At 37.0% G+C, this 17662-nt stretch overlaps 1 protein-coding gene and 1 pseudogene across 9 annotated transcripts in view; both read right to left on the bottom strand.

Moving 5' to 3' along the window:
• The window catches only part of LIN52 (lin-52 DREAM MuvB core complex component), a 415840-nt gene that overhangs the window by 181170 nt on the left and 217008 nt on the right, over positions 1-17662 (bottom strand). Inside the window, exon 7 of one of the 9 annotated variants that reach the window (XM_069092193.1) lies at positions 11635-11840. The exons of the other annotated variants lie outside the window; for them this stretch is intronic. Coding sequence (XP_068948294.1) covers positions 11803-11840 — 38 coding nt within the window. The 3' untranslated portion in view covers positions 11635-11802. Of the gene's footprint in view, positions 1-11634; positions 11841-17662 lie in introns of those variants that run through there. 9 annotated transcript variants of the gene reach the window in all.
• On the bottom strand, positions 6898-7843 carry LOC138164402 (NPC intracellular cholesterol transporter 2 pseudogene; annotated as a pseudogene).

Here is a 17662-nt window from a genome sequence, read left to right as displayed (position 1 = left end):
TCAAAATTAGCCAATTCACAGGTCATGTGTGAATGCAGTTTCTGGTTGCTACTCTGATTCTAGACACACACCCCTCCACTGGGAAGCACTCACAGAGCAATCCTGTCTGTAAACAAGCCAAATTGCAACAAGCAATAAACAGAAAGGTGATGTCCTACACCTACAGAGATGGCAGTAGGTGAAGGGACATTTTTTACCATCACCACTGTGGATGTGGGTATTAAAATGAGAAAGTAGGGCTACAATGGTTGAATGAAATTCGAGGTTTCGTGTTCCCTAATAAATAACCATTCTCAAAGTTTCATTTTACCTCTTGTCATCATTCCAAAGGAGATTTCAAAGGACTACTATATTTGTAACTAGAAAAAGAATTACTTCTCTGTGATACTTGTTTTTCAATAGTGAATTGGATTAATAATTGGTGTAGATACCTGCATAAAGTTACAGGAAGCATGATGTCTTCAGGAGCTATTAAAAAAATCTACCTCACACAACAGGACTTAAACCATCATATCCAAATGTGTATCGTTCCAATAGTTCTTATTTCAATCCTTAGTAGTTTGCATACATCCTTCCATGTTTTTCTATGTCTCTTATTGCCTCATTGGTTACTGTATAGTAACAGCCCATTACATACATATACCATTTTTTTCAGCCACTCCCTAATCAGTGACTCTGACATTGTTCCCAGTTCTTTGCTATGAAGAATGCTGCTATAAATACTCTGGTTTCTGGTTCTTACTTCTTTAGACTACCTCCTTATTCTAGAGATCAAAGGGTGGAGGTAGTTCTTGCATAATTCCAAGTTGAAATAAAGGACAATGGAACAATGAATCTTACATTATCTGTATATCTTTTCACAATTCTCCCCAATAGAGACACAAAATCCTCTCCAAACATCCCCCCAAGAGAGATCTAACTTTTTGCTATCTTTGCCAATTTACTTGGAGTGAGATAAAACCTCAGGTTCATCTTAATTTGCATTTATCTTACCACTAAAGATTTGGACTATGTCTGTCATGTGGTGACAATACAAGACACACGATTCCTTCTACCAATGCACATCAGCACCTTTTCTATTACTTACAGTCTTAACAACAAAAGGCCTTAAAGTGCTGAGAGATTAACTGAGTTACTGAGGGTCAGACAGTTGGTGGATGCCAGGGACAGGTCTTTAGCCCAGGTCTTCCTGGTTTTGAGTTTGGCTCTCTATCAGTTCAAAAATCTTTTTTGGAAACCGTTCATATCCTTTGACAGCTTATTTCCTGAGGAATGGCACTTGGTTTCTATTTGTGTCAAAACCCTGAATATTTTAGATATCAAACTTTTATCAATATTTATGCAAACTATCTTTTGCTGTTTCTTTTCTAATTATCTTCATCAATTTTATTCATGCAAATGCTTTTTAATTTTGAGTAGTCAAAATTTTATTTCTAATCTTTTATAATCTCTACCTCACATTTGGTTAAGAATTTTTCACCTAGAGAGGCAGCTAGGTGGCGCAGTGAGTAAAGCGCTGGCCCGGGAGTCGGGAGGACCCGAGTTCGGTTGCCGCCTGAGACACTTAACACCCACATAAAAATACTAGCCGTGTAACCTTGGGCAAGTTACTTAACCCCAATTTCCCTCCAAAAGGCCAAAAAAAAAAAAAAAAAGAATTTTTCACCTGGACATGGTTGTGAAAGGTAACCAATCAAATGTTTTAATGATAAGGTCTTTTTAGGTTGTATATTTGTTTTTAACCTATTGAGATTATTAAGATGCTTACCTAACCCGGGGTTTATAAATTTGTTTCTTTATAGTTTTAGGACTGTATTTCAATATAATTGGCTTCCTTTGTAACCATGGGCATTTTATTTTATTTTATTTGTAAACAACATTACTCTGAGAAGGGGCTTCAATATACTGCCAAAGGGATACACAACACAAAAAGCTTAAGAAGCCAGATCTAATCCTAATTTCTGCCAAACTGTTTTCCAGTTTTCCCAGAAGTTCTTATCAAAAAGCAAGTCTTTCCCCTAATAATTTATGTTTGGGGATATATCATTTCCTTGTACTGTCAAGGTCACCACCATTCTTCCCAACCTAGGGGTTAACCTCGACTCCACCCCACAAATCAATTCTGTTGCCAAATCCTGTCATTTCTATCTTCAAAACACCTCCTGTATATGTCCCCCTATCTTCTCTGACAAAATTACAACCCCAGTGCAGGCCTTCATCACATCACACCTGTATTACTGAAATAGCCTTCTGGTTAATCTCTGCCTCCAGTCTCTCCCCATTCTAGTCCATCATATTGCCAAAGATATCTTCGGAAAGCAGAGGTCTGATCATGTCACATCCAATCCAATAAACTTCAATGACTCCCCATTGCCTCCAGAATCAAATACAAAATCCTCTATTTGGCTTTTAAAGTCCTTCACAAGTTGGCCCCTCTGCCTAATTTTCCTGACTGCTTATGCTTTGTTCCCCCCTTCATATACTCTATAATCCAGTGACACTATCTTTCTTGCTGTTACTTCCATACAACACTCCATCTTCTGACTTTGTCCCAGTGTCTGGAATGCTCTCCTTCCTCACCTCTGCTTCCTGACTTCACTAACTTCCTTCAGGACTCAATTCAAATTTGAAAAAGCCCCTCCACTCCCTTCAATACTAATGGCTTACCACGGATTTATCCTGCATAAATCTTGTATATATAAAGTTATTTGAATGTTGTTTTCACCAAATGAACTTAAGCTCCTTGGGGGCAAGGGCTGTTTTTGCCTTCTCAATACCAACCACATAGTAAGTGATTAAAAAATGCTTATTAACTAGACTTAGCAAACTCCAAACTTCTTACTGTCTTCAAAAAGCCTTCATTCCTTGCTTTTCAAGTATACTCCACAGATCTGCTTTCTAGTTGATTGGTTTATTTGTTATTTTACCATTATCAAATAGTTTTGACGACTTCTACTTTAAGTCTTGGTGATGTTAAGTCTCTTTCATTTTGAACTTTTTCTCTTGACATTTCAAACCTTTCAATTAGTGGTCACTTAACCTTGATCTGCATCAGTTACTCTTCATCTGAATTGGGGATTACAGTAATATACACCTCACAGAGTTGTGAGGGCCAAATGAGATCTTATTTGTAAAGTACTTTGAAAACCTTAAAATGCTGTGTAAATGTGCTTTGTTACTTTATTTTAAATAAGTTTTATTTTTACTATTTCCAATTTGATTAGCACTAAATCTTGTGATTTTGATAAGCACTAAGTACTTTAGACAATATTGTCATTTTTATCATATTGGCACAATGCAACCTTAAGCAGTGAATATCTTCCAATTATTTATGTCTCCCTTTATTACTGTAAAGTATATTTTGTAGTTATATAAATCATATGGGTGTCCTGGTAAGCTAACTCCCAAATATTTTGTGCATTTTGTAATTATTTTGGATAGAATTTATCTTATTGGCTTTTCCTCCTGGTTTTTATTGGTACTAACTATGTAGAAATGCTGATGATTTTTGTTGATCTATTTTCCTGCAACTTTGTTGTAGCTATTGTCTCAAAAATTACCAACATTTATACCTTTGGCTTTGCTTTCTTGTTTCAATGCTATAACTATCATATCTAGCTCTATGCCAAATAATGTGGAGAAAATTCATCCTTGTATGAAATCCCTACCTGATTTAATGACAAATTTTTAGTATTTCTCTGTTGCAAACACTTTTAGTTTTAAATATTTTTGATCATATTAAAGAAAGGTCTTTACGTGTATGCTTTTTAAGATTAACATAAATGAGCGCTAACCTCTCAATGAGGGAAAGGAGAGGAAGAGTGAAAGAGAATTTAGAACTTAAAATTGCAATAAAGTGAAGGTTAAAATTTGTTTTTACATGTCATTGGAAAAAATAAAATATTAAAACTTTTAAATAAAATTTTAAAAAAGAATGTTGAATCTTGTCAAAGGTTTTACTGAATCTATGAAAAAAATCTTGTTTTTCCTTCATTCTTAGCAAAAATCCAACTTGGTCATACTGAATTATTTTCTGAATACAGCAAATGAATATGAATGAATGAACTGAAAAACATTTACTACTCACTTACTATATGCTAAGTAGCATGCTAAGAACTAAAGATACATATAGAAAAGCAAGACAATCTCTGAACTCACTGAGCTAACACCTGGAGAGAAATAATACTATCTTCCCAGGTACAGAAAGAAATGATGGATAGGCTTATTGAGTCCATCAGTGATCTCTAAAAATCCAGAAGAAGGGGACACATGGTGTGGAACAGGAAACTGCAAAGTGCTTGATTTTCAAAATGGAAATGAGGATGGGGTTTTGAAAATGTTGGCTAAAGAGTTGATTTTGATTGCTGGCAAAATTCTAAAACATATTAATGAAAGGTACATATAAAACATATTAATGAAATATTTGTAAACATTTAGAAAGTAAAATAATTATCATGAAAAGTAGTATGGCTTCATCAGGAACAGCTTTTTGTTATCACAAATTGTGGTATGCCAGCATTTCCTTTTTTACCTGTGTTAACTAGATTAGTACATCAGGAAACATAGGATCCAACATTTATAGCTTGAAGGAACCTCAAAGATCATCTAGTCTGACCCCCTCTTTTGACAGATGAGGCCCAGCAAATGAGATCAATTTGCTTAATATGAAAGTACTAAATAGCAGAGATAGGATTTGAACCAAGTACCTCTGAATCCAAATCCAATATTCATTCCTCTGTATCACATTGCTACAACAGAGCGTATCCATATTTCAGCAGAAATTTTGACAAGTTTCTTATGCTAACCTTATGAACAAGGTGAGATGTAGGCTACAATACAGTACAATTGAGTAGATTTGGCTTTGGTTGAATTACTAGACTCAAACAGTAGACAATTAAAAGAAACCTATCAAGATTTGGGATTTTATTTAAAATTTTTGTATCAACATTCATTACTAAAATTAGTGTAAAATTCACCTTCTGGGGGCAGCCAGGTGGCGCAGTGAGTAAAAGCGCCGGGCCCCAGCGTCGGGAGACCTGGGATAGGTTCCAGCCTCAGATACTTAACACCCACACAAAATAACTAGCCGTGTAACCTTGAGCAAGTTACTTAACCCCAATTGCTTTTAAAAAAAAATTTCACTTTCTGCTTTGTCTTTCTCTTGTTTGGGTATCCAAACAATATTTGTCTCATAGAAACAGTTTGTTACCATACTTTATATATCTTTGATAACAATTTTTGTACTACAGGTATTAATAGCTCTTTAAATGTTTGACAGCATTCTTTATAAAACAATTTGGCAGTGATTTTTTTCTCCCTTTGGCAATTTATTTATGGCTTGCTCAATATATTTTTTCCAAGATTAGGTTTAAGATTAATACTTATTATTTTGTTAGCTTAGATCATTGATTTTTTAATAGACATTCATCAAATTCTTCTGAATTCTCAGTTTTACTAGCATATATATAGTTGCAAACAGTAATATCTAATAGTTATTTGCATCTTTCAATTGTCAATTCCCCTTATTCAGTTGTTATTTTGGTAATATGATTTTCTTCTCTTTCCTTGTTCCAGTAGTTTTGGTTTTTTGATTCTATGGGTCTTATTAGCTTTTGCATTTTGTATTCCACATAAAATTTCCTATGAAGACTGTTTCAGCTGCATTTTAAAATTTCTGGTATATTGTTTCACTGTTATCATTACCTCTAACATAATTATTGTTTCTACGATTTCAGGATATAATTACTTGGTTTCTATTTAGTTCTGTAACTTTCGTTCATATTTTCTTTATTCATATGTCAATAAAAGATGTATTTATTATATCTACCTTTTTCCATCTGTTTATCATTTCTTTATGCCCTAGAACATTTTTTATAGAGGTACTATAGGATGCTTAAAAATAAATGTATTCTTTAATATTCCCATTAAGAAGGTAACTTTGGGCAGTCAAATCTAGTTTATCCAATAATTCACTAAGCTTCAAATTTTCCTTCTCATTTTCTCTTTTGGATTTATCCAGCTCTAAAGTTTTCTATTGTTGGTGTTACTATCTTTTACAATTTGTCTGGCTTTTGCTTTAACAACTTAGTTTTTTGTGCCATTGTTTACACCAACTTTTAATAGTGGTTTTTTTCAAGATTCATAAAAACTTTAATCAAAGGAATTTCCAGGTACATTAAGAATTTGCAAGTTAATAAGGTTTAAAAAAGACAGATTCAGCTGATACATGCTACCGTGTTTCCCCGATAATAAGACACTGTCTTATTAATATTTTTGGAAAGAAAAACACCAGAGGGCTTATTTTCAGGGGAGGGCTTATGTTGTCCTGCCTCAGCTCTCCTCTGAGGCACTGCTCTCAATGGCGCCAGCAAGCAAATCACTGGGGAAGAACAGGATGACGCGCTCACTGCTGCAGCTCTGATTGGATGCATCTCAGAGCGCGGCGTGCGTTTCACCAGTGGGGGGACGGTGCATACAGAGGGTACCGTAATGTAGTGTAGCGCAGGGGATCACCTTCACTACACTAGCAATCTCAATAGGGCTTATTTTCGGGGGAGGGCTTATTTTAGAGGGATCTTACACAGTAAGGGGAGGGCTTATTTTCGGGATAGGTCTTATTATCGGGGAAACACGGTACTGTGTATTCACCACAAACTAGTGCAAAAAAAAAAAAAAATCATCTGTTTGTTCAGCAAAAGCCACATAAGGCAGAATTAAAGCAGAAACATCTGACACAAACTAAGACCAATAGCCACCCATCCATCCAGAGCTCCTGGCAACTGAGCATTTTGGTAGAAGGAGGCTGATGACACTCAAGTACTGACAGATACAGGAACTGGAGTCAGGGAATGGTCACACAAGATGTTAGACGGGAATGTTAGACTCACAACGAGGCACTTAGGTTGAAAAGCTTAGATTTAATAGCCCACCCTGCATCACCACAGTCTGGAGCTGAGTCCTATGACCCAAAGCCAACTTCTTAGATATCCTAAAACACCCATCCCTGAGGTTAACCTCCTCTTGGGCCCTTCCCCATGTCAACTGCAGGGAATGTTGACAACAGTCCACACTTGCACTCTCTGGGCTCACATGGTGTAACTGCACAGTTCTTGATCTTGCAGGGGTCTGGATGTAAGAGCAGCACACTGGAAATCCCCTTCTTCTTATGGCACTGAGCTTGTTTCAGGTTTCAAGCTTTCCCAATAACCCAACTCCCCACCCTCAATCCCCCTCATCCTGAGATAAACATATTGGTGAAGTGTAGTTCATCAGCTTACACAATTTCTATTAGGATCTTCCAGCAAAACAGAAGATCTGACTTGCCATCCAAAAGCTTCCATTCCACCACCAACTTCATACTGGGGTATTCGCTCTTCACTGGCAGTTTTTTCAAGTAGTTATAGGTCTTGCCTTTTTCAATGGGACAGTTAATGCCACACTTACACCCATCAGACTGAGGGATAGGGAAAGGTACTTCAACCTCAAATATAATGCCATGCACTGAAGCTGTAGTATTCTGAGACCAGACAACACCGATGAAGGTGACATTGACGCTGTAGGATTCTCCTTTATGCAATTTGCAGGGCTGAACAGAGCAAGGGATCACTTCCACCACCTGAACTTTTCCAACTGCAGAGCCACAGTCCAAAAAGTGAACCGGCTTGGCCAGGGTGATGACCCTGAGGGTCAGGAGCAGCAGCACCAAGGTGAAGGAGGAGAAGGCCATCTCGGACCAGAGGAAGAGCAAGCGAGCAGAAGAAGCAGCCCCTTCACCAGATGAAGCCACTGGGGCAGGGCCAGAGAGCCAGTCCACAAGGCCCAAGGCCATGACCCCCCCCCCATGTTTTTAAAATAATCTATAAAAAATTTAAATAAATGGTGTATTTAATTCTAATGTAATTTCCTCATTTGTCTTCTTTCGATCATTAATTTTTATTGCAACTCCTGCTTTTTTAAAATGCCCTAAAGCATTTCATATTTTGTTCTCATTTTTACTCCATTATGTTTTAATGTATTTTAAATGTTCCTTTTATGCATCAAATTGTTGAGTTTTGTTTTCTTACCCATTCCTACATTCTTTTTCTTAGGGAATTTAATCCGTTCACATTTAAGGTTATAATTGTTAAGTCTGCATTTTCTTCTACCAACCACTTATGAATATACATATATTCTCTCCCTCCTTCTAATGGCTACTCATCTTGGGTGTTGTACTGATTACTTTTAATGAGCAAGGCATATCTCTGGTCTCCTCTCTTTTCCACTTTCTTGACCTCCATGTTTCATATACTCTATAGTTATGTCATTTTCTTCTAGGGACTAAGAGATGGTCAGATTCATGGGTCTCAACTTTCCCCATTAGCATAATCCCCCCAGGACTGTATCATGACTTTTAACTCCAAGAACTGAGTAGAAGATAAGGGGACAGTTCTAAGGAGCAGGGGGGAGGGACAGGAAGTAGTACAGCTTCCATCTGCTTTGGAAAAGGGGACCATACACATTAGAAAACTGAAAAGCAGATACCTTTTAAACCCTTGTGCCTCAAACTACAATCACTGGGCTGAGGGAATATTGGGGGTGGGGAGAAGGGAAGGTTATTTTATTCTTTTCACTGGTGAGTTTGCTGAATTTGGGAACTTTAAACTTTTATTACTTTCCACAGGGAGGATAGGATAAGGGAGTACAGGAAGCTGACCATAGGAAACTTCCCACTCCAATTCTCTCCCCCCCCCCCCCCTCCCCTATTCAGGTATCTTTTCCTTACATGAAGACAAAGAGAAAGAAAGGAAGAAAGAAAGAGGATGAAGAAAAAGAAAGAGAGGAAAGAAGGCAGGAAGGAAGAAATAAAGGAAAACAGGAAGACAGAAGACAGGAAGGAAGGGAAGAGAGGAAGACAGGAAAGAAGAAAAGGAAGGAACAAATAGAGAAATTCTAATTCATAAAAGTGTGTCACTTTCTGTAAGCACTCAGTAGAGAAAAGCACACCAGATAAGGAATACTGTCTATCCCCAAATTAATCAGATTTAACAAATTACTACTAGTAAAGACTAATAAACACAAGGGACAAACTGTTGGGTATGCTATTATAAATCCTTTGTGAATGAAAAATCTATGGATTTTTTCTTTTTATTGAAACAAGAAATATAACATGTTCAACACAAAACACCATCAAGAATTATCCCAAAACCAATCTGGGAAACAGGAAAGCTAAAAACAGAATCTGCTAATTCCATACAATTGAGCCCAACAAAACATGCAATAAAGCTGCACAAGTCAGCACAGCTTTTCATATGAATATATCTGTGGAAAAAGCAAAGAAAACTGACAACTCTTAACAATTTACATCCATATGGTCTTAAAACCTGAGACCAATGAAGAACTACAGTCATCAGTAGTGGATACAGACAGTAAAGTGACTTTGTTTATTTTCATCAGTTGGTAATTCAATTCAGTTTCAAATAATATTTACTAAGTAATTACTATGTGAAAAACAATTTTGCTAGGCTCTGTGGAGCAAAACCAAATATTATATACGTTGATCCCTACCTTCACAGAGTTTACAATCTAGTAAAAGGAGGTGACACAAATAATTCTGATACACAACAGCAAATAAATGTATAATATATGCAAAGTGAGAACTAAGAAAGGAAAAATCATTTCTGGAGAAAGGTTTGATTTTGCAGCTACCACAGTAAAGCCGCCACCACACACCACATAAATGTAGAGGACTTACATTATGATATGCCAAAAGGCAAAGTTCATAGGTTTATAGCCAAGAATAACTTATTCAGTTAAACTGAGTATAATCCTATAGGCAAAAAAATGGACTTGTAACAAAATGGAAGACTTCCAAAGATTTCTGATGAAAAGACCAGAGTTGCAAAGAAACTCCAAAGTTCAAACACTGGAGTGAAGAGAAACATAAAAAGGTAAATGCGAATAAACAATCTTAAGGGACTAAGCATGCATAAATGGCTTGCATTCAGAAGTAAGGAGATGATACAAATAGCCAAAATAGTATATAACCTGTATGAAGGTTATATTTATTAATGAAGGAATATTGAAGAAATGATAGTGATTATAACACTGACAATCACTATCAGTAACAGGGGCATTCCAGGATCATGAGATAAGCGATTTGTATTTTTCTAAAAAAACATTTGACAGAACATTTTTCTGTCAATTTCATGGGGCCAAAGAAAACAGCACTGTTCTTGGGGCCTCTGACACATCCCAGCTGTATGTATGACCATGGGCAAGTCGTTTAACCTGCTGGCGATCCCGGGAAACTCTAAGACTACAAATTACAGCTTAAGCTGCCACTCTGCATGTGTAAAGAGAATTAAGAAAGAATCATAGATCTAAAATTGGAAGATACCTTGAAGAACATGGAGTTTAACTCCTGTATTTTATAAATGAGTAAACTGAGATCTAGGGAGAGTAATGACTTGCCCAAGTCCCACAAGGAGTTAGGATCCGAGTTAGGTTTTGAACCTGAATCCTCTGATTACAGCACCAAAGCTCTTTCCAGTATACCATGCTGGGTGTCCTTCACACTGGAAGTTCTTGTTCAGTCATGTCTAACTTTTCGTGACTCCATATGGGGTTTTCTTGGCAAAGATACTAGAATGGTTTGCCACTTCCTTCTCCAGCTCATTTTATAAATGAGGAAACTGAGGCAAACAGGGTTAAATGGCTTGCCCAGAGTCGCACAGTTAGCAATTATCTGAGTCCAGATTTACTCAGGAAGATGGATCTTCCTGATCCCAAGCCCATGGTTCCATCCACTGTGCCACCCAGCTGTCCAATGAATTCATAGGACTGAACACAAAAAAAAATTCATAGGTCTCAACAGAAAAAAATAAAGCTGACAATGAGCAAATAAGGTTACTAAAAATGCCTGTTTTGTGCCTTCCTGAAGCTTCTGATGTGTGTGCACACACAAAATTAAATGAGAAAGAAGAAAAAAGGTGTTTAGTAATAATTCTGTCTTCAAATGAAGGAGTGTTTTGACCAGGAAGTAACTAAAAAAGGTTGGGGTCATCTAACGGTTAGATTCTAATTTAACCCTGAATTTTACAGATAAGAAAACTGAGGCCCAGAGGAGTGAACTGAGTTCCCCAAGGTTACATGGGAAGTTGGTGGTAGAAATGGGCCTAGAACCCAGATCTCGACTATTCTTCCCAGTATTGATTTACAAAGATACTATGAACTGGAGAAGACTCACACTGACAACAGTAAAACATCCGATTAACAGCAGAAAAAACATCAGACTGGAAGTCTTCCAAGACTCTTCCTTGATCTTGTGCACTCAACAGAGTATTACACTTGTACTTCAATACTTGTAGGATCTATGATTAAATCACTATTGGGCTCTCCGTCTAGCAAGGGGGGAGAATCACAATTCCTCTGCCCTTTGCAGAGTTTCCCTGAGTTACAGCATTTGACACAATCATCACCTAGTGATCAACTTCCTGAATGTAATTCTCCAAACCTAATTAGACTAGTCATCAGACAAAAGATATCTGTCACTTGGCCTATACTACACTAAAAGCCCCATTCTGATATTATATTTGATTATAACAATAATTACAAAGGTAACATGTTAAATAAAAACTTTTCACAGGACTTTCACAATTTTCTTATAGAAAACATTGTATTTATTTTATAGATTAGGAAACTGAGGCACAGAAAAGTGATCAGTCTTAAGTCACACAAGAAGTAAAAGAGCCAAGAAAAGAACCTCGATCTTCTAACTTCTAGATCTGCGATTCTTTTGGGGGTTGTTTCACCAATAGATCAAATCTAGGAAACCTTATCTCTCAAGGACTCATTTTCCTCACCTATTAAAAAAATAGAAATAGCATAGAACTAACATATTGGCACTTTTAAAGATTAATTTTTATAAAAAAAGAGTTTAAAAATATAAAACTATGGAAAAATATTCCATCTTCCCAGAAGTGTTTTCTTCTCCAAAGTAGGTAAGTTCTTTGGTTTCTTCATACAGCTAAGATTCCCTACCACAGAGCTTTTGAGAAACCTCTTCTTACAACTTAGAAAATTGTGCTCTGACCCATGCTCAAAATGTGTACAATGATTCCAACAATCACACAAGTAAAATGTTTTGCATCTAGACACTAGGCATATGCCTGTCATTAATCACAGTTACACTCTTAAAGAAAAGGCCAAAACTCAAAACAGAAGCAGCTTTTCAAAAGTTGCCACTAAAAATTCATGCATTAATACAAAAAAAAAAGTTTCCCTATAAACACGTTCAGAAAGGTATACCAAGTCAAGATTCCCCATTTAGATACCTTCAGAAACTATATTTTTCTTTCTTTTTGCTACAGCCAACCTAATGGTCATTCTTGTTGATTTGATCCAGGCTTGTTTTAGAAATTGTAGCTCCAAATGAATTTTATATTTCTTTTGTGTTGAAAAACTATTATTCCAGTTGGAATTGGGGGGCAGGGCCAAGATGGCGGAGTAGAAACAGGACTTACGCACGGCTCCCGCTTCCACCTCCCCCAATACATGTAAAAAATGACTCTAAACAAACTTTAGAGCTACAGAACCCACAAAGTGACAACAGAGAAACTAACTTCCTGCTGAAGACAGGCTGGCAGGGAAGGGGCCAGAGCAGCTCGCTGGGAGCAGAGCCCAGCCCCAAGTAAGCCCAAGGTTTTAGCTTCAGGGCACCCCGACCAGCCATGGCTAGAGGGATGTTAGGAGAGTGGGTCACCAGGAGCTGTGGTGGTTTCCAGAATTATCAACCCATAAATTCCAAAGACAAAGTGAGAGGTCAGTGGACTTTGGGAACAGGGACTCTAGGAAGGCAGTCTGGCCTCTGCCCCCTGGAGGGAGAAATGGCTGAGGTGCAGCACCCCATGGCTGCTTCAGACCTCCTGGCCTGCAGATTGTAGGGGGACCAAGCAACCAGTCTGAGGGGTAATCACTCTTGCTTTAACCTGCTTGGATATGGATCCCTGTCCTGGGTGGAGGTCCTGGGGTGCTGTTGACCAGTGTGCCAGAGCCAGTGGAGGCTGTTCAAAGAGGGCACCCAACTAATAGCTCCAGCAGCTGCAAAAACCCCAGCAATTGGGACAAAGCTCCCCTCTCTGGAAGCAGAGTTCTACTATGGCAAGAAGCTCAAAAGTCAAGTGGTTGAGTGGTAACATGAGCAAATGAGGGAAGCGGTGCAAGCACAGCAGTCCAACTTTGGATTCCTTTTTTGGGGACAAAAAGGATCAAGGCATGGAGCAAGAGAAAGAAAACAAAGTGAGAACTCCTGCACCAAAAGCTTCCAAGAAAAATATGAACTAGTTACAGTCCATAGAGGAGCTTAAGGATTTTGAAAACCAAATAAGAGAAGTAGAGGAAAAATTGGGAAGAGAAATGAGAATGATGCAAGAAAATCATGAAAAGAGAGTCAACAACCTGACTGAAGAAAATAACACTTAAAAAATAGACTAACTCAAATGGTAAAAGAGGCTCAAAAAGGCAATGAGGAGAAAAATGCCTTTAAAAAGCCGAATTTGCCAGATGGAAAAAGAATCTCAAAAGCTCACTGAGGAGAATCATTCCTTCAGAATTAGATTGGAGCAAATGGAAGCTAATGACTTTATGAGAAATCAAGATGCTGTTAAACAGATCCAAACAAATGAGAGAACAGAAGGCAATTTGAAATATCTCATGGGAAAAACCACTGACCTGGAAAATAGATCCAGGAGGGATAATTTAAAAATTATTGGACTACCTGAAAGCCATGATCAAAGAAAGAACCTAGAAATCCCTAGAAATCATCCTCCAGGAAGTTCTCAAAGAAGACTGCCCTGATGTTATAGAACCAGAGGACAAAATAAGAAGTTGAAAGATTCCACCAATCACCTCCTGAAAAAGATCCCCAAAAGAATACTCCTAGGAATATTATACTCAGGTTCCAGAGTTCCTAGATCAAGGAGAAAATATTGCAAGTAGCCAGGAAGAAACAAATTTGAATATTGTGCAAACACAACCAGGATAACACAGGATCTGGCAGCTTCTACACTGAGGGACTGAAGGGCTTGGAATATGATATTCCGGAGGTCAAAGAAGCTAGGATTAAAACCAAGAATCACCTACCCAGCAAAACTGAGTATCATGTTTCAGGGGGAAATATGGTCATTCAATGGAATAGAGAACTTTCAAGCATTCTTGATGAAAAACCTAGAGGTGAATAGAAAATTTGACATTCAGATACAAGAAGCAAGAGAAGGATGAGAAGGTAAATAGGGAAAAGAAATCATAAGGAACTTATCAAAGTTGAACTATTTACATTCCTACATGGAAAAAACGGTAATTTTAACTTATGAAACTTTTCTCAGTATGAGAATAGTTGAAGGGAATAGAAATGTATATATGTATATACATACATATATATGTACATATACATATATATGTCTATATAGGAGGGTATATGGGCATATGAATACACATGTGAGTGTGTGTATATATGTGTACAGGTATACACAGAGGGCACAGGACCAATTTAATAGGAAGAGATGATACTTAAAAAGTGAAATTGAGAGGTGAGAGGAATATAATAAGAGGAGATGGGGAGAGACAGAATGGGGTAAATTATCTCATATAGAAGAGGCAAAGGAAAACTGTTACAATGTAGGGGAAGAACAGGAAGGCAAAAAGGAATGACTCAACCTTACTCTCATTGAATTTGGCTTAGGGAGGGAATGACATACACACTAAATAGGGTATCTCACCCTACAGGAGAGTAGAGGGAAGGGGATGAGAGGGGGGATGATGAAGGGGAGAGCAAGCTGGGGGGGGAGGGAAGCTGGAAGCACACACTTTTGAAAAGGGACAGGGTCAAAGTAGAGAACTGAACAAGTGGGGAGCAGGATAGGATGCAGGGAAATACAGTGAGTCTTTCACAATATATCCACTATGGAAAGGTTTTGCATAGCTACACATGTACAACCTATACTGAAATGCTTATCTTCCCAGTAGTGTAGGTGAGGAGGGAGGAAGGGAAAGAATCTGGAATTCAAGGTTTTAAAATCAAATGTTTAAAATATATATATATATAATTTTTTTTTTACATGCAACTGGGAAATAAGATATATAGGCACTGAGGCATAGAGATCCATCTTATCCTACTGGAAAGTCAGTGGGGGAATGGGGGAAGATATAGGAGAGAGAAGATTGGAGGAGGGGATATTCAGTGGGATCACTGTTTTGGGGTGGTGGATAGGGGAAAGATGGGGAGAAAATTTTTAATGGAATGAATGATATAAATTAAAAATAAACATAAAATTAAAAAAACTATTATTCCTTTCAAAGATACTTCTTTTAATGGAGTCAAATATTTTAAGAAAAAAAATCTACTTAAAGTATCAATGTTTCCAATTCTGGTTTCATCAAACTGTGTAGCCCTAATAAGGATAAGTCTGATCTAAGTCATTAATAATCCAAATAAAATCGATGGCTTTGGAACAATCCAAAAAGTCTTCCCTCTAGTAACTGCCTTCTACTATAGTGACCTTTTGCTTATGTTTTTTCACCTTTTTCTCCTATTTACTCCATGTATAAGGACAGAAAAAAATGTAGTAGTATCATTTAGAGCAGAAAGTGCCAAAAATATTTATTCCAAGAATATAGTTTCTACGATGAAGACAAGGCACTATCCATTAAAATTATACAACTTCCTTTACTCTTACTCTAGGAACACTAAAACCCTTCCCATTACTAATTTAGTTTTTTAAATAGGTTTTTCTGTTGGAAAGAAAATACACTATCCAGCTCACAGGAGAATCTAGGTCCATTCAGCAGTCAAATTTCTCTTTGTAAATTTAAAAACTCACATTCAGGTTTAACAGTCTTGTGAGTTTGGCTAGCACAACTTCTCCAAGTCTAGACACTTCCTGAGCCATCTTGTGGAGGATCAACCTAAAAAGCCAGTCAGCCTCTTTGGCAAGACTCTTTTTGATTTAACAATGGCTTCCTTTCCTCTTCCTTCTTACCTCAAAGTTAAAGTAAATAAGTACTTTACTGGATTGCCAGATGCAACTTTTATGGTTTGGGATACTTTCATCTTATAAAGCAAATGAAAGGCCCTATGTACGCATCTGACACCTTCTAGTCAAAATTACATAGGTCACTTAAAGATGATTCTGCCCCTACTAATTTCATCATTTATAAACAAGAAAAAACTTACAAAGTGAAAGTACATTTTAAAAAAAATTTATTTTATTCAAAATGGAGAGGATGAATTTATATTGAGCCTAAATCCTGCCAGTAGATATTTTATGTAAGAAGTTATAGTATTGGTATGTACCCTCAATAGGACAAAAATTACAAAGGCCACTGATCATTTTAAGTGCTGAATGAGAAATGTCACTTTAGCTCTTCCACCTTTGCATCCTTATCACCAAGTCATCAATTTATTTCTGAAGCTCAGTTATTACTTTTACATAGGCAATTTTCAGTTTGAATCCTTCACTCATAGTCTCCCTTTCCTAACTACCAATGCTAGGTTTAAATATATCAAAGTCACCAGTTCTTTCTAAAATATTTCGTTTCTTTTTACCCTCTTTCATACTCAACATTAGCTCTTATCACACCTTGACCAATCAAATTTAATCAAAAGATTTATAAAGTGCCTATTACATGAAAAAATACTGAGGTGGGCACTGAATCTTTACAGGAGATATTTGCCAACTCAGGACACTTCTCTAGAATTTTCTAAACCTGTCTGTTATCCCTAACACTCATCATGTTTTTACCAAAAAAAGACTTTGCTAGAGGTACTTTATCATCATTTACAACCTTTCCATCTCCTTACTTGCATTCCAGGTCATATTCATAATCTCTCCTACACAATGAAAAGAACTTAGAAGAAATGAAAGTTGGTATTTCCATTTGAAATACATTTCCATGTATCTAACAATTCAAAGTTATCAGCAACCAATTAAAAAGAAAACATACAAGGTTTCTAGAACAACCATTGCTTATTAAAGAGTATTTTGCTAATCAACAAAATGATCTTTGGTCATATAGTTGCAACTAGCTTAGTATTCAGATCTGTTAGGAAACTACATCACCATTCAAAGAACATACAAGGAGTTAAAGAATGGAAATTATAATTATCATTCACTTTTATATTGCCAGTCATTATTAGAATGCAAGCTCCTTGAGGGCAGGGAAAATCTCACTTTTGTATTTATATTCCCAGGACCTAACAGAGTGCCTGAAACATAATGGGCACTTAACACTTACTGACATATTACTAATAATTTGCTCTTAAGTAAAGTGATCAATTAATCATAAAGATTATTAAGTTGTTCTCATTAAATATAGTTCATTAAAGAGTAAAGAGGCATAAATTTTTAAAAAGACATAATGTTAAAATCTCTAGAATAACTCTTTGTTCCTTGGGCTGTATTACTACTACTTTGCTACTATGTATTTATGTGAAATAATAGAGAATACTTCATATGTGTCATTAATATAACTGAGCTGGGGCGGCCAGGTGGCTCAGTAAGAGCACCAACCCCGGAGTCGGGAGACCTGGGATCAGTTCCAGCCTCAGATACTTCACACCCACCCACCCACTCACCCACCCACACACACACACACACACACACACACACACACACACACACACACACAC

Source organism: Petaurus breviceps, unplaced genomic scaffold (assembly GCF_028583685.1).
Source record: "Petaurus breviceps papuanus isolate PSGF00001 unplaced genomic scaffold, PetGlider_PUasm1.0 189, whole genome shotgun sequence".
Classification (NCBI taxonomy): Eukaryota; Metazoa; Chordata; class Mammalia; order Diprotodontia; family Petauridae; genus Petaurus; species Petaurus breviceps.
This window is presented reverse-complemented; position numbering and strand designations above follow the sequence as displayed.